At 37.3% G+C, this 26907-nt stretch overlaps 4 protein-coding genes and 3 pseudogenes across 4 annotated transcripts; 5 read left to right on the forward strand and 2 right to left on the reverse strand.

Moving 5' to 3' along the window:
* Positions 1-296: 296 nt before the first annotated feature.
* Positions 297-2426, reverse strand: LOC115231570. The gene has a single exon (XM_029801563.1). It carries the CDS (start codon positions 2424-2426, stop codon positions 297-299), a length of 2130 nt encoding a protein of 709 aa, XP_029657423.1.
* A 1513-nt stretch (positions 2427-3939) lies between these two features.
* Positions 3940-8206, forward strand: LOC118761926 (annotated as a pseudogene).
* A 49-nt stretch (positions 8207-8255) lies between these two features.
* LOC115231571 lies at positions 8256-13943 on the forward strand (annotated as a pseudogene).
* Positions 13944-15160: 1217 nt separating this feature from the next.
* On the forward strand, positions 15161-15955 carry LOC115231572 (annotated as a pseudogene).
* Positions 15956-20706: 4751 nt separating this feature from the next.
* On the forward strand, positions 20707-21315 carry LOC115231573. The gene has a single exon (XM_029801565.1). It carries the CDS (start codon positions 20707-20709, stop codon positions 21313-21315), a length of 609 nt encoding a protein of 202 aa, XP_029657425.1.
* A 572-nt stretch (positions 21316-21887) lies between these two features.
* LOC115231574 (tigger transposable element-derived protein 6-like) lies at positions 21888-22502 on the forward strand. Its single transcript, XM_029801566.1, has one exon. It carries the CDS (start codon positions 21888-21890, stop codon positions 22500-22502), a length of 615 nt encoding a protein of 204 aa, XP_029657426.1.
* Positions 22503-26068: 3566 nt separating this feature from the next.
* LOC115231560 (DNA repair protein XRCC3-like) lies at positions 26069-26665 on the reverse strand. Its single transcript, XM_029801556.1, has one exon. The coding sequence runs from the start codon at positions 26538-26540 to the stop codon at positions 26079-26081; it is 462 nt and encodes a 153-aa protein (XP_029657416.1). The 5' UTR covers positions 26541-26665; the 3' UTR covers positions 26069-26078.
* Positions 26666-26907: the final 242 nt, after the last annotated feature.

The raw sequence follows: 26907 nt of genomic DNA on the forward strand, positions 1-26907 counted from the left end.
AATGTTAAGAAAATTAATTAAAAAAAATAAAATTTCTGATTTTTTTGATTTTTTTTTTGATTTTTTTTTTTAAATGACAAACTTATTGTTAATAAACGAAAAGAGTTAAAATGCGCAGCGAATCGACTGGCAATTCCCGCGCATGATGGCCAATGAGATCCTTTGAAAGAGTCTGATCGACTCGTTGGGATCTTTCGTGGCAACCACGAGCTTAGATCCAAGGCGACGGAGAAACGATAGCGTCTGCGGACCGATGACTCCAGAGGTTTCCACCGCGACTGCAGCGAATAGGTGATTCATGGCCAGGACCCGGTACTTCTTCTGTTTGTTAGTTCCGCCTGCTTTGCAACTGAGCCCGGTTCCGCAGCGGAGGCAATTAGATTCTTGGCGGAGAAAGTGTCGGAGCAGGTGGCGTCCCAGATAAGGCATTTCCCTTTTTCAAACGGGAAGATTGTCATGCCATCCGGGCGCTTACCGTCGCCTCTGTCGAGCCCGACTGGTTCGAGCTCATTAGGAAACCCCGCCGTCGTTAGGGCACGGCTCACGGTGTCGTTGATGGCGGCGTGTCGTGGGAAACGTCCGGCACTACGTGAGCAGGAGAGGGGATGATGGCCATAAGGGTCCACTCTTAAACCGCAGCGGCACTGGTGTGTTTTGCAAATGGGAAGTCCGAGGCGGAGAGAGACGGAAATCCTTACACAGTCGTTGTCCATTAAGGTGCCGATTGACGCCATAGGGATTGCTGTAAGCCATGCACCGGAGTATGGTTGCGAGGCGGCCAATAAGCACGCCAAGCGATGTTGATTGAGTTTCGGCTTGAGACTGTTTATCTTGTGGTCGCAAAGGATCCGGTCCCATTGGCCTTGAGCGTGCGTATTCTCCGGGATTTCCAGAGACATCCCTTTCCAGCAACTTTCTGCGGCGACCGACTCTGTGTCCATAGATGATTCGGTTACGGATTGGAGAATCTCCTGGACCAGATCATTTGTCGCATTAACTGAAGATAAGTACGCCGGGATAGAAAGGTCCACAGATGATCGGATACCAATACCGCCATGGCTTATAGGAAGGATGGCCTGTTGCCAACCGATCTCATCGAGGGTAATGTTGCAAATGGACTCCAAGCTGGATTTAAGCGAAAAATCAAATGATTCGAGAGCCCTCAGGTTAAAGAAACATGGGGCACTTCTGAGGATAAATAGAAGCTTTGGAATTGCAAAACAATTGCGTAGGAAAAACAGGCCGGAATGGGAATCGATTTTTGCTAGTTTGTTAGAAATTGCCACCAGCGAGGATGTTTTAGCATATAGGGATGATTCAACACCCAGATTAGATATAGGGGACCCTAAGATTTTCAAATTTTCAATCAAGGTCCTGCGGATATTTGGAAGGACATTCGAGAACGTATTAAATACAGAGGTAAAATCTTCTGGGGTAAAGCCAATATTGGCAATTTCGGATTTGAGCGGATTGATGGATAGGCCAAGAGAATTAAGGGAGGGGATCAGATTTTCCAAATCTTTAAGGACAGAAGCTACCGGACCTCCGATAGTAGCGTCGTCCAAATACCATACATTGAAACGAGATGAGATGTTCCGAACAACAGGATCGATCGTCAGGGCAAAAAGCAACGGGCCAAGTGGGTCTCCCTGTTGAACACCGTTGCTGGAATGTAGGATTTGGTCATCGGCAATAAGAAGGCTTGGCTTGGAGTAAGCCATAGATACCAAGCGGGCAATTGAGGGAGCACGGCGGTAGCAAGTTTCGAGAATACAGTCCCGACGAAGACTGTTGAAGGCATTTGTCAAGTCTAGCTTCACGAGTACAGAGGCGTTATCCGGCCTTTCGGACGAGGCGGAAATAAACTTTCTTGCGGCATGGACAGCAGCTTCACAGCCGCCGCGGACACCGACGCCCAACTGAAACGGGCGTAGTTCCTGGCCCAAAGACTTGGTAACTTGTCTACAGGCTACTTTGGAAGCTAGACGGCGAAAAAATGTACCAACAGCAATAGGGCGGATCCCGCCTTCCTTCTTCCTCAATGCGGTGATGTTTGCAGAAAATAGGAGGTCCCGAGCGTACTCGGGGATTTGTGCCTGGATGATCATGTTTGTCAGAGCAGTTATGGAGACGAGGAGCCGAGCGCCGGCCTCGCAGGTGTGGCTTGAGAGTAGATCTTTCACATGCCCTGGGCGTAGTCCGTCGATGCCCCCGCAGCTGCCGGTTGCGAGGGAATTAATAGCATCTAGAACATCTTCTTTGGGGGCATAGGTTGCGGGGTAATCGGAGTTTAGAGTAGTAGAGCGAAGGTCCGCGGGGGGACTCGGATGTTTTGCATTAAGCTCAGCGAGGACACTTGGTGTAATGGAAAGAACTCTGTCATCAGATGATAAAACACGGACAGCGCTGGCAACATTTCCCTCCATCAGTTTAGTGTTGATCCTGTGAATAAAGAAAACACGGACTTTCCCTGTTTTCAGGGAGATGCAAAAGCGTTAAAAATCCCAATCACAGCGGAAGAGGTGGAACTAGCGATAAATAAACTGAGGAACAACAAGAGTGCTGGGCCGGACAATTTCCCTGTTTTCAGGGAGATGCAAAAGCGTTAAAAATCCCAATCACAGCGGAAGAGGTGGAACTAGCGATAAATAAACTGAGGAACAAAAAGAGTGCTGGGCCGGACAACATAAGCCCCGAGCTCCTAAAATATGGGCCAAAAAAACTCAGCGACACAATTGCAAAATCCCTAAATGAAATTTTCGAAACTAATACCGATCTGGGACTTGGAAATGGATTACTAATACCCATACAAAAACCGAACAAACCAAAAAAACCAGTAGAAAATCTCCGCCCGATAATACTCCTGAATTCGATACGCAAGGTGCTGGCAAACGTCGCACTAAGGCGGATAAAGGGTGTGGCGGATCAATACCTATCACCGAGTCAAAGTAGGTTCCGAGATGGGAGGTCTACGGCAGACATTGTATGGAGCCACAGATGGCGAAAATCCCGAGACAAAACAATCAGATGAAAATTGGATCCCCATTTCGAGACAACTGTTAAAGAATACTAATAAAATTTTAATATAGAGAGTTTGGGGGGAAGAAAGAATGGAATAAATCTTTTAAAAATAGTCTGGAGTATCTTGAAAAAAACTTGTTTTGTTTCTATCCGTTATTGGTGGCTATTCGGAATTTCTACTACGACACATTGCTGACAACTACGTTTCTGGATATCGAAATTGCAATGTGAGCAATATCAAAGAATTATTCAATAATAGGAATGAAAAACCTTACGAATATGATCTATTTCACAAAACAGTAGAATTTGCATGTGACAAGCGTTGTACAAATATCATGCAAAATTGGTTCAGTCAGCTCATCAGAATGGTCACTGTCGACTACTCAGAATCACTTTAAAAAGTGAGGAATCAGCGAAAGATTCATAGCTGCATCGACTCCCTTATGTCAATTCAAGTAAGATAGGACGTAAAATTCAGATACGAGACCTACTGATTCGGTCTCTAGATGAGTGGGTGAACTTTTTGGTCTCTGATGAAATCTCACCAGTCTTCCGCATGCAGTTGGTTTTCGACAACAATGTGATGCAGACATATCCTTCATACAAAAATTTTGAAAAAATTCTTTACTACCCTATAGAAAAAGTAAATCTGTGTTATTTTCACTTAAAGATTAAAACTTGCCTACAAACAGTTCCGACGTTATACTCTTGGATAAAGAACGACGAGAAATATCTCAACACAAGAGTATTCGTTTTGTGGTCGATTAATAGGTCGACGAAGAGTTTGTAAAAACTGTGTTTAACAGATCACTTCCTTTGCCATCTATTTTTATGGGCAAGTTATGCAGTTTATTGAATACTACGGTTTTGGGAATGTAGATTTAATCTTTCTAGGGGAGGTTTATGGAAGCATTGCAGATGGTAGTAGGATCAACGAGTTTACGGAATATCTTAAACAAGATCACATGTTTGATGACTATTGCCAAGTAATATTTGTTCCATATACATAGCATATTGATTACTTTCGTGGAATCGCTAAGAAAATAATGAGTCTGCCTCGGTATGAATATGTGAAATGTACAGTGCTCGTCAAAAAAAATTGCTCAGCCATTTTTTCATGCTTTTATTGACAAATTAATAAAAAATTTAATCTTACGTTTCATTTTTTATTCTAATTCTCTAGTATATTAATTTATTTATGCGATTTTATTTCAATATAAGGAATTTAAAGCATAAAAATTTAAATCTCGTGACAAAAAACATTGCTCACTTTTCTTGTTATTGCATATGCCACGTTCTCCCAAGAAACAGTTAACTGAATTTAAAAAAGGCATGATTATTGCGTACTTTAAATAGGGTAAATCAATCAGAGAAATCTCAAAAATACTTAATTTGCCGTATTCCACAATTTCATTTAATATTCGAAAATTTCGAGAATTTGGAACACTGCATCGGAGACCAGGCTCAGGACGTCTTCCGAAACTAAGTTCCCCCCAAATACAATTTTTATGTAATGAAACCGAATCACATCCTACATTGTTGACAGTGGATTTGTCCAACAAAACTAAAGAAACTTTCAATATTGATGTTTCCCCTAGGACAATTCTGAGAACTTTGAATAAAAATGGGGTATATTGTCGTGTAGCAAAAAGAAAGCCATTGCTTTCTCAAAAAATATTATTTCGAGATGGTCTGCGTCACTACGATTTTTATCGATATCTGATAGTACATGGAAATCGGTGATATTCTCAGATGAGTCAATGTTCGATGTTTTTAACAACAGAAAACATCAGGTTGTTCACAGAAAAAATAAAACGGAGTTAAAAAATGCACATTTGCTGCCGACTGTTAAGTTCGGAGTAGAGAGAGTTATGATTTGGGGTTGTATATCGTATAGTGGTGTAGGCAATTTGGTTTTTATCGAAGAAACTATGAACTCTGGATATTATATAAAATTACTGTCTAATAATCTGGACCAATCAGCTGGAAAAATGGGCTTATCCTCGTTTATTTTTCAACAGGATAATGCTCCATGCCATACATCTCGTATGGTTAAGGCATATTTCGAAACCAAAAAATATATTATTCTTGATTGGCCATCGCAATCACCGGATCTTAATCCAATAGAGCATGTATGGTGCTTTATGAAAAGAGAATTAGCTAAAAATCCCCCGAAAAGTAAAGAGGATCTAAAGACAAATATTATGAAAATTTGGCAGTCAATTCCTAAAAGTTTTTACAAAACTTAGTAAATTCAATGAGAAAAAGGAGTTATTCTTTATATTTAGCAAGGGGAGGACATATTAATTACTGATAATGAGATTTCCAAATTTGTGCTAATGTTTTTTGTCTTGAAATTTTTTGTTTTTGTTTAAATTTGTAAATGAAAAAGAAAAATTTTATTATAAAAATTAAGGTATAATAATAAAATACTACTTAAAGATGTTTACAAAAAAAATAAATCAGAATAATGCTATATAAAGACATAAACATTGGTGAGCAATTTTTTTTGACGACCACTGTATATGTATCGACTGCGAAGAACTTAAAAGTAGTTTGGCGGAAGAAGCCCATTGAATATCTTCGATTCTTTTGGAAAAAGTAGCAACGGACAATAGAAACGAAAACTCTTTGTATTACAAAATCAATTTGAATTTAGAATTTGCCAAGAATTCGAGGAAATATTTAACAATGCAGTGAAACAACCTGAAAACACAGAAGAACTTATAGAACTAACAAAATATATTGAAAAAGCTCGCACAGTTGGAATGGTTAGTTTGAACAAACGATTAGAGGCTGATTACTTTATTTATTTTTCGAAGGAGTCGAAAGAGCGGTTAAACTGGCTGATTGACTATTACCTTTTTACTAAAGAAGACATTGAACTTAATAATAAAACATTTTTATGGTTCAAATCAATAAACAATATTTTTGATGAAAATGAAAAGGTTATTTTCTTATATTTAGTTCAAGCTAATTGAGAATGTTTACGTGAGTAGACAAGAAATTCTAAACGAGCAAAAGGAGAAGACGTTGCTAAAATTAAATCAACTAAGACTACACGTCGAAGAATTTGCTGATTTCGGGGAACAGTCGCTATTACCTCAATACCTTCAGGACATCAGACAGACAGCACCAAGTTGAACGAAGAAATGAAAATGATAGAATGGATCAACAAGGTCATTTGATTTATTTAGATTGGTAGGAAGAAAAGTTGTTGAAGATCGCGATTACAAACTACGACGAAGCATCTGAAATATTTTCTTCGTTGGAAATATACCAAAGACTTTTCACGATTGTACAGAAATGGCAGAAAGCAGATAAAAAGTCAAAATCAATGTTTATTTCAAGGTGGATGGAACCACCAAAGACCTCGCCAAAGCCATTGCTGTTCAATGTGTTGTGTTTAACTGTTCTGATGGACTTGATTATTTGGCAATGGGAAAGGTTTTCATTATTTAGACCTACATGTTCTCATCGTTTTTTAAAGGGTTAGCCACCACCGGGGCATGGTCTTGTTTTGACGAGTTCAATAGAATCGAGTTAGAAGTCTTATCTGTGATAGCACATCAGGTTTTAATATCTAATAAAGTACTGTTAACAGATTCTGTCAATTATCCGTGCAGTGCAAACAAAGCAAACAACGTTTAATTTCGAAGGGACAGATATCAGCCTAAATCCTCAGTGTTACATCTGCATTACAATGAATCCTGGATATGGCGGCCGGTCAGAGTTACCAGATAATCTAAAAGTTTGTTATCGATATTTAAAACATTTAGGTTCTTTTTAGACCAGTGGCTATGATGGTCCCAGACTACGCAATGATAGGAGAAATAATGTTATATTCGTTTGGTTTCTTCAACGCCAGGGAACTGGCTGTTAAGATTGTAAAGACATATCGACTTTGTTCTGAGCAACTTTCGTCGCAATTTCATTACGATTATGGAATGAGGGCTGTCAAAGCAGTGTTAGTTGCTGCAGGAAATCTGAAATTTGAAACTCGCATTTCCTGATCAAGATGAAAACATTATAGTTATAAAATTAATCTCACATTTAGCTCCCTCGTTCAATTATTGATGTCAACTTGCCAAAATTTCTGTCTCATGACGTCCCTCTATTCCAGAGAATTGTTTCCGACCTTTTTCCAGGAGTACAACTCCCGAAAGCAGACTACACACATTTGATTAGTGCAATATCCCAAGTTTCTGAGAAAAAAATTTGCAAGTAACAGAGTATTTTGTGTCCAAACTGATTCAAATGTATGAAATGATGTTAGTAAGACATGGGTGGGTTTTTTGAGTCTAAAATAGTTTTATGCTTGTGGGGGAGTCATACGGAGCCAAAACATCTGTTATACAGACACTTTCTGATTCTCTAACACTTTTAAGCAAAACTGATAGTAACTACAAGCCTGTGGTATCCAAGACGGTAAATCCCAAAGCTGTGTCTATAGGTCAATTATTTGGCCAATTTGATATCGTTTCTCACGAGGTAATATTAGCCGATTAGCAACCTAATAGTGGACAGATGGAATTGTGGCTAATACATTCAGGAAATTTGCCTCAACTGATTCGAGTGACAAAAAATGGGTAATTTTTGATGGCCCTGTGGATACTCTGTGGATCGAAAGTATGAACACTGTTTTACACGATAACAAAAAACTATGTCTAATGAGTGGGAAGATTATTCAACTTACGAATAACATGAGTCTCATATTCGAAACTGTCGATCTTTCACAAGCTTCACTACATAAACATAAATCTTTTTTAAGCCAGCCACAGTCAGTAGATGTGGAATGATTTACATGGAGCCAGCAAATCTTGGTTGGAAGACACTACTAAACTCTTGGCTTGAAACACTCCCAGAAAAGTTGAAGAATGAGAGTCAATATATTTTTGATCTGTTTGATTGGCTAGTCGACCCAATGCTAAATTTAGTCAATAAACAGCTTAAAGTTCACAACCAAATGAGATATGATATTTTAGAGTTATACGCCATCTAATTCAATCGGATTGGTTTATTCTCTAATGATTTGGATCGACATGCTTTTGAAAGAACCCCTCGCTACTCAAAATGTGGAACAAAGGCACTGCAAAATATGGATTACTGTATTCTAATATTATCTAACTTAGTCGGCTTTCCTGTTCGGGCTAGTTTGGTCACTTGGAGCTTTGGTAGACGAAAACGGAAGAATAAAGTTTGATAGTTTATTGAGAGATTTAATTAAAAATGAAATGCCTAAAAAGATCGGGAAATTTGACTTCCCTTTTCCAGAAAAACTTACTGTTTACGACTATTTTTACGATGTAAATTCATTTCAAACTACAGATAATAGTTTAAAGCACGTGGGTCGTGGAAAAATTGGAATAAACTCATCGTGGGAGCATCGATCCCCGTTGATAAGATACAGCGCGATACAAATACTTACTGTCTATTTCCATAGAGAACCAGAGGTTATTTTTGAAAGTATATTTCAGACTAATTCTTTTCTGCGGCTTACTGGCACCGGAAAAAGCTCATATGTTCAATCAAAACTTTTAAATGAACTAGAAGATGATAAATATTCAGCATATTTCCTAAACTTTTCAGCACAAACAAGTGCAAATCAAACTCAAGTTTGCTATTTTTATATTAATTTAGAATATTGTCATGTCAAAATTGGAAAGACGACGGCGGGGAGTTCATGGACCACATATTGGAAAGAAAGCTGTCATCTTTATTGATGACCTGAACATTCCAGCAAAGGAGAAGTTTGGTGCTCAACCACCAATCGAGTTACTTAGACAGGTCATTGATCATAAAACATGGTATGATTACTTTTTAAAATATATATAGGTATGATCTCAAGGACACTAGTAAGTTGACAATTCAAGACGTCCAATTTGTCTCTGCTATGTGTCCTCCTGGCTGGGGAAGAAATTTTGTTACAGAACGATTATTAAGACATTTTACTCTTGTCGGAATAACGCCATTTGACGACAGTTCTCTCACAAAAATATTCTCGACAATAATGACAATTTTCTTTAAGGTTTAGTCTCAACTTTATTTGTAGAAAGAGGACTTTTCTTCTGATTATATTCAACTTGGGAAAAGTATTGTCGAAGCCTCTCTGAGAGTGTACAACGAAGCTATAATATCTCTTGCCAACTCCCAGCAAATCTCATTATATATTTAATCTTCGGGATTTTTCAAGAGTTATAAACGGATGTTGTCTTATAAATAAGAAGAAAGTTGAAAGAAAACGAACACTAATAAGACTTTGGGTGCATGAAACCTTGCGCGTTTTTTATGATCGGCTGACAGACAAAAGTGACATGAGTTGGTTATTTAAGTATTTTTGTGCTTTAAATGATTTTAGTCTTTTGAAATCAATTGTTAAAGAGTCTTTTAATGAACGGTTTGAAGGACTCTTTGAGGTTCTGATGAAAGAAAATCAAAAACAATCGTTGAAGGACGAATGTGAAGCAGATTTAGCCGAAGCAATCCCTGCCTTAGAAGCTGCTATCAATGCCTTAGACACACTCAAAGTAATTTTTGAAAAAGACCTTAGCCCTCTGATATCGTCATTGTCAAAAATTTTATTAATCCTCCTTCAGGAGTTAAGCTTGTTATGGAAGTCGTCTGTGTAATGAAGGGAATAAAACCGGATCGGGTGAACGATCCAGCCGGAACTGGACGAAAAGTAACAAAGCATCTAAATAGTTTCTAGATATTAGATTACTGGGGTCCTTCAAAGAAAATTCTCGGAGATATGACGTTTCTTCAACAGTTGAAGGAATACGACAAAGACAACATACCGGTACAGATTTCCTAGCTAATTTCCAGGCTTCGATAATGGCGGTCGTGCGCAACGAATATATGAAAAATCCCGATTTCGATCCTTCCAAAGTCGCGAAAGCGTCATCTGCAGCTGAGGGACTATGCAAGTGGATTCTTGCTATAGAAATATACGATCGAGTGGCCAAAGTCGTTGGCCCCAAGAAGGCTGCCCTAAAAATTGCAGAAGAAGAGCTAGAAAGCACAATGACAAATTTAAAAATCAAACAAAAGGAATTAAAGGATGTCGAAGATCGCTTGGTCAGTCTCAAAATGAATTTAGAAGAAGCCCAAAATAAGAAAGAAAATCTTGAAAATCAGGCAGCAAGCAAAATAATCACGTTTTAGGTAGAATTGTGCGGGAAAAAACTGGTCAGAGCGGAAAAGCTTATTGGAAGTCTTGGCGGAGAAAAAGAAAGGTGGAATAAAGAGGCTGCAAACCTCCAAAACACCTTAAATAATCTTCCTGGTTGTGTCGAAAAAATAATTCCTCTTTCTAGGAAATATCCTCATATCTGCCGGATTTATATCGTACTTGGGCCCGTTTGCTTATTTATATCGAGATAAATGCACGAGTGAATGGACCAAATTGTGCAAAAACTTGGAAATTCCATGCTCGTACCGATTTTCGTCGCCGGAAACATTGGGGGAACCAATTAAAATACAATCTTGGAATATTAACGGTCTTCCACGTGACCAATTTTCGACCGACAATGGAATTATAGTGGCCAACGGGCAGAGATGGTGATGAATTTCCAAAATACTTTTTAGGCCGTTGATGATAGATCTTCAGAACCAGTCGAATAGCTGGAATAAGAATATGGAGAAAAATAACTCACTGGCTGTAGTAAAATTAACTGATAGTGACTACATGCGAACTGTAGAAAACTCTATCCAGTTTGAGAACCCTGTCCTCATTGAGAATGTGGGAGAAGAGCTCGAAACATCGCTCGAGCCAATACTTTTGAAGCAAATCTTTAAATCTGGTTGAATCACAACATTACTGATATATAAACAGGAGGAGTCGAAATGATTAGTTTGGGAGATTCCGTGATTGAATACAGCAAAGATTTTAGACTTTATAACACAACAAAAACTTCGGAACCCTCACTATCTTCCGGAGATTGCCACGAAGGTCTCAATAATAAATTTTATGATCACACCGGATGGGCTGGAAGATCAGCTACTCGGAATTGTGGTGGCTAAAGAAAGGTATTTCTATGGGCAACTATTTTTAGACCAGAACTGGAACAAGAAAGACAAAATTTATTTATAACAACTGCTCAAAATGCAAAACAGCTCAAGGAAATCGAAGATAGGATACTTTACACATTGGAAAACTCTGAGGAAACATTTTGGAGGACGAGACCGCGATCGAAATTTTAGACTCTTCAAAGCAACTTTCAAATGAAATTTCCAAGAAACAGAAGGTCTTTCTATTTTGAAATATTTTCTAAGGTTGCAGAAGAGACTCAAAAACGGATCAACGAAACAAGACTTTGCTATCAAATGGTCGCCAATCATTCTTCAGTGTTGTATTTCTCAATTTCTGACCTTTCCAATATTGACCCAATGTACCAGTACTCTCTCACGTGGTTTATCAACTTATTTATAACGTCTATCCAAGACAGGTAGTTATGTTCTTTGCACAATTCTTATTAGCAATAAATCTAAACAAGTTGAAAAGCGAATTCGATACCTTTCCGATTACTTTACATACAACTTGTATTCAAATGTATGTCGCTCTTTGTTTGAGAAGGACAAGTTGTTGTTTTCGTTCATTCTCTGCCTCGGCATTCAAACGTAAAATAAAATTCAATTCAGTGCTAAAAAAATTATTAATTCAGAAAATGTCTTATTTATGCTCACTGGCGGCGTGGGATTGGAAAACACCGAGTTCAATCCACTTTCCTCGTGGCTATCAGACAAATCATGGGACGAAATTTGTCGGCTAAGTCAGCTGGAACCATTTACAGACTTAAAGTAATACGTAAAGTAGACGCCGCATTAGAAAATCGGTGGTTGAATCCGAGAATCTTTGGAGAGACGTGCATCAAGACCCTGTAAAGATAGACTACCCGTATCCATGGAATAAACTCAGCTCTTTTGACAAAATGACTATTTTGAGGTGTTTTAGGCAGGATAAGGTTTTAATTGATTTGTAATTTATAGATTATTCCTGCAATTGTTTCCTACGTATCTGAAACATTGGGAACTAAGTTCACAAACCCGCCACCGTTTGATCTCCAAAAGAGTTTTTTGGATTCTTCAAACGAAACTCAATTGATTTTTGTGCTCTCCCCTGAAGCCGATCCCATGAATGCCTTGCTCAAATTTGCGGATGATAACGGCTTCAACGGAAAAAGAATGCAGGTCGTCTCCCTCGGGTTATAGAAGTCGATGGTTTATAGAAGGTTTATAGAATGATGGTTTATAGAAGTCGAAGAATCTTCCAAATTCCCAATCTCCAGAGGTTTTTGGAATGCATGAAAATGTGGACATTTCTCGAGAACTTCAGGAGACTAAACAACTCTTTGACTCGGTCTTATTGGTCGTCGGTACAGGTAGTCGGGGAGGATCGGCTCAGTTGGATGAGAGTGTCAACCAGGTTGCCTCCGAAATCTTAGCCAAGGTTTAAATAAATATCTAAAAATAATCTTTTCAAGCTTCCTTCCAGTTTTGACATTGAACTGGCTAATATTAAATATCCCGTCGTCTATAATGAGAGTATGAACACAGTTCTTGTGCAAGAAATGGTAAGATTTAATCGGTAGTGAGGCATATGCTGACTCTTTAGCTTAACTGCTCTAATTCGCTCAAATCTAACAGATCTCCAAAAGGCTGTAAAAGGATTAGTTCTACTCAATTCAGAGTTAGAGGAGATTGGAAATAGTCTTGTTTTGGCAAAGAACTGTCAATTTGGAATAATAATTCGTATCCTTCTATGAAACCATTGGGCAGTTATATCAACGACTTGGTCGACAGATTGAATTTTCTACAGGTAATATTAACAAAAATACATGCGGTATATTTATTATACGAGTTTGTGGTTTTGATAGTATTTGAAATTTCCTTATACTGGTATCTTCCGTTATTATTAGAAATGGTTCGATTTCGGGAAACCGAACACTTTTTGGCTTTCCGGATTTTATTTCACCTAGGCCTTCTTAACTTGAGTCATGCAGAATTATGCTCGGAAATATGTGATTCCGATTGATTTATTCACATTTGACTTTAAGGTTTGTCATTACATCACGACAAATAAGGTTATGACGCAATACACCTTGGACAGTTCAGTCGAAAACGGAGCCTATGTGTATGGACTTTTCCTTGATGGAGGCCGATGGGACATTGACAAGTTAAATTTTAGTTTTGATTGAACTTAGAAACTGTTTGGTCGAGCAAAAACCAAAAATATTGTTTGAAGAACTGCCAATAATTTGGATAATTCCTAAAAAGAAGACTGATATGGCTGTAAATGATCAGAGGTTTAGGAAAGCCTCTCGTATGAAATTCAACATGCTCCGACTCCTTGTCAAAGACAAACATGTTGGAAAGTGCCTGCAATGCCGGCACAACTGCGGATAAAGCAGAGGACATCAAGAAGAAAAAATATGATGGGCTCACCGATCGTTACGTTTTCCGGCCGGTTGCTGTCGAAACCCTGGGATCGATTGGGAAGGAGTCGTTGTGCTTCCTCAAGTGTATTGGACGTCTTAAGACCTTGAGAACACACAATCCTCTGGAGACAAGATGGCTCCTCCAGAACGTGTCCCAAGCAATAGTGATGGGAAACAGGATCGCCATCAGCTCTTCTTCTTATTCCAATTAGACTTCATAATTTTTCATAATCAATATTCTAAAAAAATACCATCATAGGTTTTTATATTCATGTAAATGTGCTTAGATACGTCTGTCCGGTGTATAAAACACTTGAAAGACGTGGAACTCTATCAACCACAGGACATTCGACTAATTTCGTGATTTTTATGCTTCTTAATACGCAAAAGCAAGCCCAACATTGGATTAAGCGCAGAACAGCAATAATATGCCAGTTAGCAATCATATTAAAATTTTCCTGCTACAACCGAGATCATGTTTTTTAACATCCCATCTACAAATCATCACTATTCTCAATTCACTAGAGAACGTCATAATTTGATTAAAAAATAAAAAACTAATTAAGGACTCGCACTTATTAAATCTCTAGTAATTGAGTTTAAATTTCAAAAATTTCTGAATTTTTGCAAAATAATTATTGTTTCTCTTACTCGCTGAGACCACCTTTATTGATAAAAAAAAGAAACTAATTAACTAAGTATTTCTTCTAAATAAGTCCAGAGCCATCGAAGTGAGCAGAGGATGGCACTCCACGCACCTCCTTCCCTTCTTCCTTCTCTTCTCCGGTACCGTAGACCTCCAAGAAAGTGCATTTCAGCGCCACTTGCTGACTAAATGTCAGGAAAGGCCTGAATAGGCGAGCATCAAACGAGACACTCTCCAGAGTCCTCTTAAGAACAGTTGACTCCATATAAGCCTGTAGAGACTTATCTACACCCAACTGTCTTAAGTACCGCTTGTGGTAATTGGTGACCAGTCCATCCCATGTCATCACACACGTGATGCCCACCTCCACGATAACAATCTTCCCGGTAACCTTATCATTGATCACAATATCGGGTCTGTTGTGCTGGACAACAATCGAGGTGCGTATGGGGACATCCACTTTAATGCACACCCGCGAGTTCTCACACCGATTGAACTCGATGGGTTCGCAACTTTCTGGACCGCCTCAAGCCATACTTATTGCAGAGCAAAAGATGGAGGGACCTCACCACCTCGTTATGCCTCCATGTGTAATCATGGTAAAGCATACTTCCGCACTTCGTGGCTAAATGGATAAAGACAGAATATTTCGGATAGTTTGGATAGACTGGAGACCGATAAGAAAAGAACTGAACACGTGTTGGAAAGACTTAAATTGGAGATTTGAGTTTTCGTGGATGTTTGATTTAAAGGGTTGTGAAGAGAACATGTCTTTATGTCACTAAAAGTTGGAAGGACTAAAAAAGAAGGCATCTCAGGTGATCGTCGACACCAAGGCCGTGGGTCAATATGAGAAGCGCCTGCAGTGTCGATTAGAAAGGGACTCGACTAAGGGTTTGGCAGACAAGCAAAAGTCGGTGGTGGAGAAGTTGTACTGAACTGAGCGAGGCCCGAGGAACGCGATTCGTGGAAGCCCAGAAATGCCTTGATGAAGCCACCACCAAACTGAATTCAGTCAACTCCGAAATTGGTCGTCTTTCAGTAGAACTTTGTCGATATGACATGTTTGGGTGATTCGAATGACTGGCAGGTGACAGATAACATCGAAAAAATTGATTTTCCTGTTCAGATAATCATTATGTTTCAATCTTCTTTTGATGGTCAGAAGCCATTCAGTTATTTGATAGAGAAATACGTTAATCCAAATTTTGAGTTTGATTACGTTTTAAGTTAGATGCTACCTATAAAATGATTGTTGCCTTTTTTTGAGATTGTTTTTAGACATCTTTTTGACAGGGTTCATTTCCTTAGCAGGAGGGTTGTCCTATGGAGAATTGGGATCTGCCATAACAAAATCTGGGGGGAATACGCGTATTTACAAAAAGCCTACGGAAACTTTTTTGCATTCCTATATTCATGAACACTGCTTGTAATAGTGATGCCAGCCAGTACGTCAGTGAAGGCCCTGGCATTCGGATACTACACTCTCAAGTCTATCTATCCTGCATGTGATCCTCCTATATATCTAATACTACTTGTGTCTGATCTTTCCATAAGTATTTGTTTTAATTCATCAATGATAGTTCTTCTCGCTGGAATCAACTGTCTGAGTGTTAAATTCTCTTCAATAATTCAAAATATATTCACAGGTGCAAAAGCCATTTCTTTGATTATTATAATTGGAGCAGGACTTAACGAAATAAGAAAAGGTAAAAATATAATTATCAAACTAGATCCCACCATTATTTATAATATCAACATGAATGGCACTTCAAATCAAGCTGGACCTATAGCACTCTCTCTTTACGCAGGAATATTTACATATTCCGGATGGTTGGGAATTGTTATTTAATTGCAGGAATTGTCTTAATTCGATTAGCGAGGAAATTGAAAACCCCAAGAAGTGTGAATTTTTTAATATTTTAGAAATATTCAACTGGCTATAGTCTTCTCGGTGGTCTCCCTCATAGCAATATATATGTTTGTCAACCTGGCCTACTTTGTTGTCATCCCCAAACAAGAACTTTTGGCGACCAGCACAATTGGATTAGTTCTCTCTTTATTTTTTAATATTTTAGTCTTTCGGAAAAGAAATATCAACACTAATGTATACAATCATTCCCATCTTCGTCACCGTCTCGACCTTTGGGAGTATGAATGGAGGATTTATGTCTTTGTCGAGGTAATTTTATTTTCTTTTTTTTCAAAGCTTATTTTGCTGCAGGAAGGGACGGAAATCTTCTTCGGTTGTTCTCCCTGGTCACAATAAATCTGAAGACACCAGCAGTCCCCCTGATTTTTACGTCTTGTTATAGACATATGGGCTAATCCATTTATAATCTAATGAGTTGGTCTCCGAGGGAATTGAATCAGTCGTATGGCGTAACCAGCCATGCCTAAAAAACACAACGAATTCTCAACCATCCTACTGGAACGTGAGTTGCATCATAACTGAGATTATATTGAGGTGAATATTCCACCCATCGATCTCGAAGATAGAAATAAATTTTATTCTCAAAGTATTTGTTACCAAAAGAATCCTCTCCAACAAGGGTTCCCATTTTTAAAGTGTCGGTTCTGGATTTCTATATTTATTTTACCTGTAAAGTTTTTTTATACTGCCGATAATTCCATCGTTATGTTTTATTATTTTTATGAGGTTTGAAACTTTTGACCAAAGTGACATCACAGCAAGAAAAACTGATATTATAATTTAAAATATTTTTACTGTTTTTTATTTCAAAATATAATAATTACAAAATTAACATTTATTGAATAATTTCAGATATCACATAGAAAGTCAATCTTCTAGTTCTAACACAAAAATAAATCAAGTATTATTTGCCATTTGTTGTTCATTAAATAAGATAGTTTACGCTGATTTCAAAAAGAGTAAAACAACAAACCGATGTTTTCATAAAAAAATCCGCTAAAACGATTAATAATATCGTTCAGGAATACCTTTTTTAAACAAAAACTCTCAAATTCTTTTTTATTATCCATATAAGACGTTTATGTTGGATTTTCGAAGCTTTAACGTCTGGAGCGCAAGCATTGACCCTTCAACCATTAGTTTTGACGCATTTATCATTACTGTTAATGCACCAAAGATTACTTTTCACGCTTAAGCATTAATGTCAATGATTGAAAGTTTAAACATTAGTTTTTAAACTGCATATAAGCAAATATTTACGTTTTTCGGGAAATTCTGTGTTACGGTAAGAGTTATAGATAACTTTATACAGAACTTTTCGAGAAATAATCCGTTACGTAATAGTATACTCAATGATTCAAATTGATGCATTGATAAAATTTGGAAAAATAATTATTTATTTGTTATATTTTATTTATAATATTACTTTAGCTCATAAATACTGAAATATAAATTATTCATAAAACTAAATTTTTAAAGCATTATCAAATGCTTCCAGTTATTAAATTTCTTAATTTTCTTCATCAGTCTGACCAACCTAGATTCTTTGGTCCAATTACCTCTTAAAATATCAATTTTTGTGTCTGTTCTGCAGGCTTATTTACTTTGCATGTTGTGAGAGTATCTTTTTTCACGACTTATCGTGTGAATCCAGGCTCTCTCGTATTTCGCACCAGGCTACAATAAATAACCTTATCAGCCTACCTTTCTAAATTTCCTCTACAATTGAACCCACTGGAAAAAAAAAAATTGAACCCACTGGAATCGATCGGCGGGATGGCTTAACTTTTATCATCACCCTAGAAATGTCACTCAAATGCGCCTCCACGTGTGTGGATTCATTCTCGTCTAAGAACCTACTGATGCCCGCTTCCGCCCCTGAATCAATCGCCACAAAAGCTAAAAGAAAGAAGATGCGGAAGTACTCTTTACTTGCGGAGATTTAAGAATTCCCTTCTTTCGCAGTTGAGACTTCCGGTTCCATTGCAGGAAAGGCAATCAGCTTCGTTCCGGAGATCGGTTCTCGGATGTCTACATTCACGGGCTAAGCTCGAAAATGCTTGAACTCTCTGGGATCGACCGGGGGGACGGAAAAAGGCCTGACGGGATCACTGTGTTTTCCTTCAACAGGGGGAAGCCTCTTACCTGAGATGCCACGTGTGTGGACTCTTTCTCGCCTCAGAACCTGCTGATGTCCGCATCCGCCCCTGGATCTATTGTCACAACCGCAGGAATGCAAAAAGATGCGGAAGTACTTCTCACTTACGGAGAAGTTCCAATTCTTTCCATTCGCGGTTGAGACTTTCGGTTCCTTGGGCAATCAGCTTCGTTCAGGAGATCGGGTCCCACATGTCTGCTCTCACAGTCAACGCCCGCGAATCAAGATGGTTTTTCGAGCGGATATCCCTTGCGATAGTACGCTCTAATTCTTTCTCGATCGCGTCGGCTTCCCGTTTATGAAGCTTTCGAACACTTGACCGAATTCTTTTTTCGTAATAAACAAATCTCATAAAAAAAAGCTCGAAAATCGAGATGGTTGTACAGCCAGTACTCACATATCGCTACGAAAGCTAGTTCGGTACAGAAAAGAGTAACTACCTTATCGAACAGTTGGAAAAAACAAGACTTTTCGCATTGAAACTGCCTAATTGTGTAAACCTTGACTGGAAGCTAAAAGACTTGCAAGAATCCTCTGTGCTCACGATCCAAATGATTCTGGAGGAAAGTTATATTAAGTAATTATAATTGTGGTTAGCATAAAAAGACACATTTCGGTGTCTTTTTTTTTATCTCCTTGTTAATGATCTTTCCTTGTTTTTTGGGTTTTGGTCTGCAAAAATAAAAAACTATTCTATTCTAAACATTTTTTTTATTTTTTTGTCTTTTCTTGCTCCTGTCCAGGTAGTTTTATGCCTTGCTCGGTGGTCGAAGGCGGTGTTCGATATGAATAGGTCAAATGCCGAACAGAATTGAATCAAGGACTCTCCGCAAGAGTTTCTGCGATTTCTCCCATGCGACCCAATGCAGGTCTCTCCAAACCGGGCTCTCCCTGCTCTGACGTTCCAATCGCCAGCAATAAGAATTAAATATGACGACGACAGGGAGTGATATGTTTTCGTAAGGGTGGAATAAAATTCGTCCAGCTCTTCAGGATTGGAGTTGACTCTCGCTCCTGTTGGCGCATATATGTTGATAATTGATATAATAGAATTAGGTTTGTCTACAAACTTCATTTGCATAACTGCAACACGATCAGAAACCGCCCATGTTCTAGTCACCAAATTGTATAACAGACGGTGTACTGCAAACCCCAGACCATAGTGTCGACAAGTGCATGGTAGGGTAATAATATAAAAATTGCCAGCCAGTGTGATGTTTTCCTCAGTCGTCTTCGTCTCTTGGAGACAGCAGACACTGACGTGGTGATTCCAGAGATCCCGTGCAAGTTGGTGCTGTTTGTAAATGGATTTCAGTCCTCTTGTGTTAAAGCTCCCAAGTGAAAACGTGGGGGACGTCGTGAAAGTTATAAAACGCGAAAAAGACATATCCGTAACAGACAGAAGTACGTCACCACCTCAACCAATGAAATTGAAAAATATAAGGATGGAACAAGGATGTTTAAAGCTGTTCGTTTAATAAACAGAGGAAAAAGAACAAACCATATTACTGTGCATGATAAACTTAAAAGAACAGTCATTAGTGAACCTGAAAAAACTGCAATCATTTCGGAATATTTTCACGAAATTTTTAACCAAAATAGCGAAGTCAATGAAATTCTGAACATTCAAGACACTCGAATAATCAGTCCTATTAATATTACAGAAACTATGGATGCCATTAAGAAATTAAACTGCAAAAGGTCCCCCGGACCAGACGACATTCCTGCAGAGCTTGTCAAATTTGGACCAATCGAGCTGCCCGAAGTGATCACACATACTGAACAAAGCAATTAAAGAAACGGAAACTTAGATATTGGAAAAGGATTGCTAATTCCACTACCAAAACCCGGGAAACCGAGAGGACCTCCTGGCAACCTGAGGCCAATTATTCTGCTATCAACATTGAGAAAGACATTATTGCTAATTATACTGACCCGAATCAAAGACCGAGTAAACAGTTTTCTATCCAATAGACAGAGTGGATTCAGGGAGGGAAGATCAACAGCTGATGTAATTTGGACATACAGATGGACTGGTGCCCTGTGCCAAAAATATAAAAAGTGTATTGAAATTCTTGGGGTAGACATGACTCGGGCCTTCGATTCCATTCACAGAGGGCTCCTTATGGAAGTATTAAAGAGCTTCCTCCATTCAGACAAAACAAGAATGATAAACCTTCTCCTAGTGAACACCCAACTGGCTGTTAAAGTCGGAAAGACGACATCAAGATACTTCGAAACAACACGGGGTGTTCCACAAGGAGACTCGCTATCTCCCGTGCTTTTTATTGTGTATCTTGAGGCCGCTCTGAGGGACTTTAAATCAGTTATAAAAAATGATTATCACGAGATATCCTACGCAGATGACTTGGACTTTGTGTCGGACGACGGAGAAATTCTCAAATATATATAATATGCTTCCGAACAAATTCGAAAAATGGTTTCTCACTGTGAACACCGAAAAAACCGAATATATATCCTTAAGCAGATCGGAAAGACGCATTGATGAATCATGGAGAAGGCACAAAAAGTTGGGAGCGCTCCTGGGAGACACAGGAAAATCCTTCCTAATGGTGCCTTTAGAAAGCTTATGTCTCTATGGAGAACTAAAAAGAAGCTAACTGGAAAAACGAAAATAAGGATATACAGCTCGTTCGTACTGCCAATCCTTACCTACAACTGTGGAACCTGGGGACTCACAAAATTGGAAAATCAGAAACTAGACAGTTTCCATCGATCTCAATTACGTGCAGCACTTAACATCCGCTACCCGCAGAAGATCACAAACGACAAACTATACAAATTATGCAACTCAGAAATTCTTTCGATCGAAATCCTGAAATCACGATGGAGGTTATTTGGCCACATTCTGCGGATGGACGTCGCCACTCCTGCTAACATTGCTATGGAAACATATTTTATGCAATGCGGAGACGCATTTCGAGGAAGACCAAGGACAACACTTCCATCGGTGCTAAATCAGGATCTCAAAATTATTGGGAGGAAACTCGAAACTGCTGATGATCTCGACAACCTGAGAGAATTGGAAAAGAGAAGAGGCACCTGGAGAAGGTTGTGGGACAGTATTGTTGTTCACGCGGCACAAGGGAAGCTTAATTAGTTTTATGACTTCTCGGGAGTGCTTTTAATAATAATAATAATGAATTATTGTTTCTCAAATTTTCTTTTCCTTTACTGTTAGGTTAATTTCATTTTAAATTCATAGTAAATACAGTGAAACCTCTCGAATCCGCTGCTTCTCGAATCCGCCGCTTCTCGAATCCGCTTGTTTTAATCAAAAATTTGAAATTTCCTATGAATGATTCTTGAATCCGCTTGTTTCTCGAATCCGCTCCTCAAGTATTATGAAAAATAATTTTTTTATCTAATTGTAAGTTAAATTAATTAACATTTTAAAATTTTCATTACACGTTAAATTGTATTTTTGTGATGCGTCGCTGTGTTAGACTTTCTATCAACGAAAAAATTTCTATACTACGTTATATTTCTGACAACCCATTCGTTTCTGCACCTCAAATTTCCAGGATTGTTTCTTCACGGTTAAAAAAGAAAATTTCTCCGAGAACTATAGACGACCTTAAATCAAAATCGGACCTTTTGAATAGGACTGACATCAAAAAATTAAACATAACGAGAATTCCAAAACTCAAATTTAATGAAATTGATGTAGCGATGATAACATGGATTAACTTAGTGGAATCTAGCGGAGCAATTCTATCAGATTCGATGTTAATTGCAAAAGCTCTTAAATTTGGAAAAAATTTTCCAGAATTTAAAGCAAGTCGTGGGTGGCTAGAAAAGTTTAAATTACGAAATGGTATCAAGTTAAGAAAATTTCACGGAGACAGTGGATCAGTAAATCATGATGAAAAATCTATTACTGATTTTAATGAAACAATGAGTTTAAAAATTGAACAATATGGATTGGACAATGTTTATAATGCAGATGAAACTGGTGTTTTTTACAAGGCGATTCCTTCCAAAAGTGTGTGCACCAAATCACGGCCTGGAATAAAGTTGTCGAAGGATCGATTTTCGTTACTATTATGCGCAATTTGTTCTGGTTCCGATAAAAGAAGGCCTGTGATGATAGGAAGATTCAAAAGTCCAAGGTGTTTTAAAAATTTCAACATTGGAAAATATGTTACCTACACCCATTCCAATAAGGCATGGATGAACCGTGAAATTTTTAACAAGTGGCTCAGTGATTTTGATTGTGAACTTGCAAAGAAAAAAAGAAAAATTCTACTTGTAATAGATCAATGTCCATTTCATCAAATTATTTAATAATTATACTTAGGAAACAATTATTGAAGAGGAATCAAATGAGAAAAAAGTTGATCTCTCAGAAGCCTTCAGAGCTCTAGAGATTATTAAAACTTATGCTTCTCAGGTAAATGCAGATATAGATGATCATGAAAATATTATGCGAATTGGGGAAATGTTAAGAAAATCAATTAAAAAAATAAAATTTCTGATTTTTTTGAATATAAATAATTTTATGTATTCAGTCATTTGTATATAAAAAGAAATACTTAATCTATATTGTAAGTTCATATTTCAACTATAAAATATTATTTAAATTGCCTCTCGAATCCGCCGATTTCTCGAATCCGCCGATTTTTTGGTCGGTCCCAAAATCGGCGGATTCGAGAGGTTTTACTGTATGTAGATTTTCGGGAAATTTTGTGTACATATTATATTCGAGTTTATTTAGTATGTCAAGTATTCTAATTTCTTCAGTTTTAATTCTATCACAACATTTTATCCTCTGCTGGGTTGAATAATTGTTTATTTTCCACATGTCGTAAAATAAAATCATCCAAGTGCTCATCCGTCAGTCTACTTTCAAAATGGCCTCTCCATCAAGAGTTTTGAATAATAGTCCATGCCTCCTTTTGAAACGGTCCAATCACCCAATTGATGCTTTAAACGAGCTCAAGTTTAGTCTTACAGCAATTTTTAACGCAATATTTTTTAATAATGTTCCCAAAACTGGAATTGAATCATCGCTTAAATCTTGGAAAGCTGAAAAGACTAACTTGTCTATTTCCGATAAATTAGTTGTGGATTCATGGCTCATATAATTAACAGAAAAAACAAAGCTAGCGCGATTTTGAAAGGTCTTACACAATTTTGGTTGAAACCGAAAGCGTTCCTATACGTATACTCTTCCTGTATAGAGCCTTTCCTAATTTATGGCTTTCAAGGACTGTTCAGAAGCTGTGAAGGAAGGAAACACGTTGAACTTTCGAAGAAAACGTGGGGATATTTTATTAAATTGGGGTATGACTTGAATTTAAAATCCAAACTAACCCCAAAGTTGGAGGTATCTGTACGATTTATTGAAAAATTGTCTAACCACTTAAATAAATAGTGGTGAAAGGTGTCATTATTTTGTTTAAGGGACATCTGGTGTCTTATTAGAGTAGACCACAATCAGAAAACAAACTCGGTTCTTTCGTTTCTTGATTTCGTCCGGTTGTTTTCTGGATTGGCAAGAACTCTTAGGTTGGTTACATGCCGCTTTTTAGTGTCAGGAAGAAGTTGAGTCGCAGATTCCAGAAGTTTCGAAGGCGACAAATTCGAAAGCGTATGAAATGCACACATATTTTGCTCTTCAGCATGAAAACTGATAGAAACCAGGTTGCTGCTCATCTTTGATAATATTGAGGCAACACTAATGGCATTCAAACAAGGGACTTGCTTTCTCTAAAAAGAAAGGTAGTTATCTGCCAGGACGCTTTCCGTCACTCTGGCAAAGACCGAATGGCTTCATCGTGGAAAGAAAAGTGCAAGATGGTAAACCTTTTCGACTCTTTCACTGTCCTCGGCAAAGATTCTGACAGTTGAAAGTAAAATCCAAAGTCCTGAAAGACCAATAAATGATTTGGTTTAGATTTGCATGTGTAATGAGCTCCAAATATGTTACGAAATGAAAGAGAGTCTTAGCCAAAGTCGCCTGTCCCTACGCTGCATCAAAATTGATGTTCTGCTGTAAACGGTAAGTCAAGGCATAGTCCGATTCTCAGTGTTTCGTCTTCCACATGAGAAACAATTCAACTAAGCACCTCCCAAGAGCTGTCTATTCATTCTTTGACCCTGCCGGCTTTCCCTGGCCCCTTGCCTTCATTTAGTTGTTCATATGCTTTTTATTAGATTAGTGATGTCCATTGCGATTGACGGAGAGAATGAAAATAAAAAAGAGGTCATTTCTTAGCTCTTCACACGCTGTAATAAAAAAGTTTGTAAAATTCATTTGATAATTTAGCATAATTGTATTTGATGAATTAGAAGTTGTGCCGTAAACTTGAGTTGTTGAGTAATTAACACAAATGAAACTCTGAATTAAAAAAATATTGATTTTATTCTCGAATTGGCAAATTTCCGGAATTTTTCACAAACTTTCGAAGAACCAAAAATGGCTAATTCAGAAGGAGCCACTGTACTTACTTTTTTAATTTTTCTTCAAATAAAGTTTTGGTGAACGAACTAAGCAAAACATTAATCAGAACATGTCTTATATAATCGATACATTTTCAAAGAGAACTGAATTCCTAATCAAAAACTTGCCTATTAGGTTTCAGTAATTAATTTTTTAAAGCAAAATCTTTCCACAATTTTTTTCTATTAAAACAATCAAAAGAAGAAAAATGGATACTTTTAGGCATCTACCTACAATCAAAATTTTAAGTTATCATACAGCTGGACTTTTAATGTCAGATTATTCTAGTTAGTAAGGGAATCCCTTTCTTTTTTGTATGTTCTCCAATGTTTTCCTAAACACGAAAAAACTATATATAGACCCTGGTTTCTTTTTATACTTCAAAAAAATAAGTATCTGTTGTAGAATTTGGGCAAAATCCCGTTTGATGTATGACCCATTAGAGATCATCCTCACATTCCAATCAGAAAATAACAAAATATTTAAATTTATTGGTAAAATCAATTTAATGAATGTCAATTTTTAATTCCCCGATGTAATAAAATTATTTTCTGTCATTAAATTACTTGAATTAAGTGGGACTGCAAGATTTATAAATCTAATAGAATATCTCTTATTTCTAATATATTCACGAAAAAATCTAATCTATATAACATGAGAATTTACATTAATATTGCTGAAATAACAACGAAAATGCTGAAGAATAATTTTAAAATGAATATTTTAGTGAAAATCATTAAATATGAATATTTAATAATAATCAATAAGAATTTATTTGTAGCAACTATGAAACCTAGATGAAAAATCACTTAATAAAGTTGATTATATTTAAATTATGTATTTTATAGATTTTAAAAGCTAACAAAAGTTTTATTTTTATGAATAATTAAAAAATAAAAGCTATAATTTAATATCTCTCTAGTTTAGAGATTAAGCAATAATAATAATTTTGAATATTTTGTTATTCTAGAAATTAACCAATACACTTTCTTCGTATTTAAGAATCACGGCTAAATAATTAAAAATAAAATTAATTAAAGTGTTATTAAAAATCTCATTCATTCCCAGTGATGGTTTTAAGAGTCGACACAAGTACCTTAAGAAACGGTGGATTTAGGAGCCGACAAGCAAAAAAGATTTTTATAAAAAAAGAAACTTGTCAAATGGTCATTAATCATTTTAGTATAAATAAGGACTTTTTTAAAGGTGAACCAAATTACTCAAATCACTCAACTTAATGTTCACGTCACAAATATACATATAAAAAATTACAAAATCTTGCCCTTTGTAATATAACTATAGATAGTATGTCGCGAATTTTTTCTCCATTTTTTTCCAAGTCCGCTAACAGATCTGTATTTCTGATAATTAAATAAAAAAATTATTAAAAGTCAAATTTGAGCTAAAACTAGCGGCAATTAAACAAAATGAAATCCAAATGCATCAATCACAAAATCCGCACAAGCAGGAGGCAAATTTGGCCCAGAAATTACAGTAAAAGTGCGTCTACTAGTCCCCACGGATGGACTTGTACAGTGACGAGTTAGCATTACACGACCAGTCATAAAATGGGCCCATGTCAATCCCAATGCTGGGATTTTACAAGGAATAAATTCCTCTAAACAATCCGCAACTTGATTCAGACACAAAATAACTCCTTTTGTTCGACGCTGTAGAGACTGGAGAACCAAGCCCAATTGACAAATTTGGCGGGCTTTTTGTGGTGCAGAATAAACATTCTCATCTCCTCGAAACACTCCAGCCACGGAATCAATGATGATCAAAGGCACTGAAAAACGTCGAAAAAGCCCTTCGATTTTAGTTTTGAGGCACTTTATCAGCGATTCCTGTATGAGTAAGTTGAAAATGCCAAATGACATAATCTCGACAGTCCTCGACGAATATTCTGTCCGATCGGTTTTGGATTTGTTGTTTACTCTCAAAGAAAGAAAGGATTTGGAAGAGTCTTTGACTAGGAAAAGGGCCTCCGGTGTTTATGAACAGAATGACTGAAATTTATTTTTAGAAAATTTTCCTTCTGATTCTGCAAGATTGGCAGCACAACATATTTGTAAAGCCAGCTGAGTTTTCCCCGAGGCACTTTCTCCGCTTACTTCAAATATCCCTCGAATTCCACCTTCGATATTTACTTGGCGTATTACCTTTGAGCATTTCGTCAAGTTTAGGGCAACCTGACTCAATGTACCTGATAGGGTTCATTCTATAGTATTGTTGAGCTGAGAATAA

This window comes from Octopus sinensis, unplaced genomic scaffold, assembly GCF_006345805.1.
Source record: "Octopus sinensis unplaced genomic scaffold, ASM634580v1 Contig18740, whole genome shotgun sequence".
NCBI classification, from domain to species: domain Eukaryota; kingdom Metazoa; phylum Mollusca; class Cephalopoda; order Octopoda; family Octopodidae; genus Octopus; species Octopus sinensis.

Coding starts and splice junctions, on each gene's coding strand:
- LOC115231570 (XM_029801563.1), bottom strand. CDS start 2,426: ATGGAGGGAAATGTTGCCAGCGCTGTCCGTGTTTTATCATCTGATGAC.
- LOC115231573 (XM_029801565.1), top strand. CDS start 20,707: ATGGAGAAGGCACAAAAAGTTGGGAGCGCTCCTGGGAGACACAGGAAA.
- LOC115231574 (XM_029801566.1), top strand. CDS start 21,888: ATGATAACATGGATTAACTTAGTGGAATCTAGCGGAGCAATTCTATCA.
- LOC115231560 (XM_029801556.1), bottom strand. CDS start 26,540: ATGTCATTTGGCATTTTCAACTTACTCATACAGGAATCGCTGATAAAG.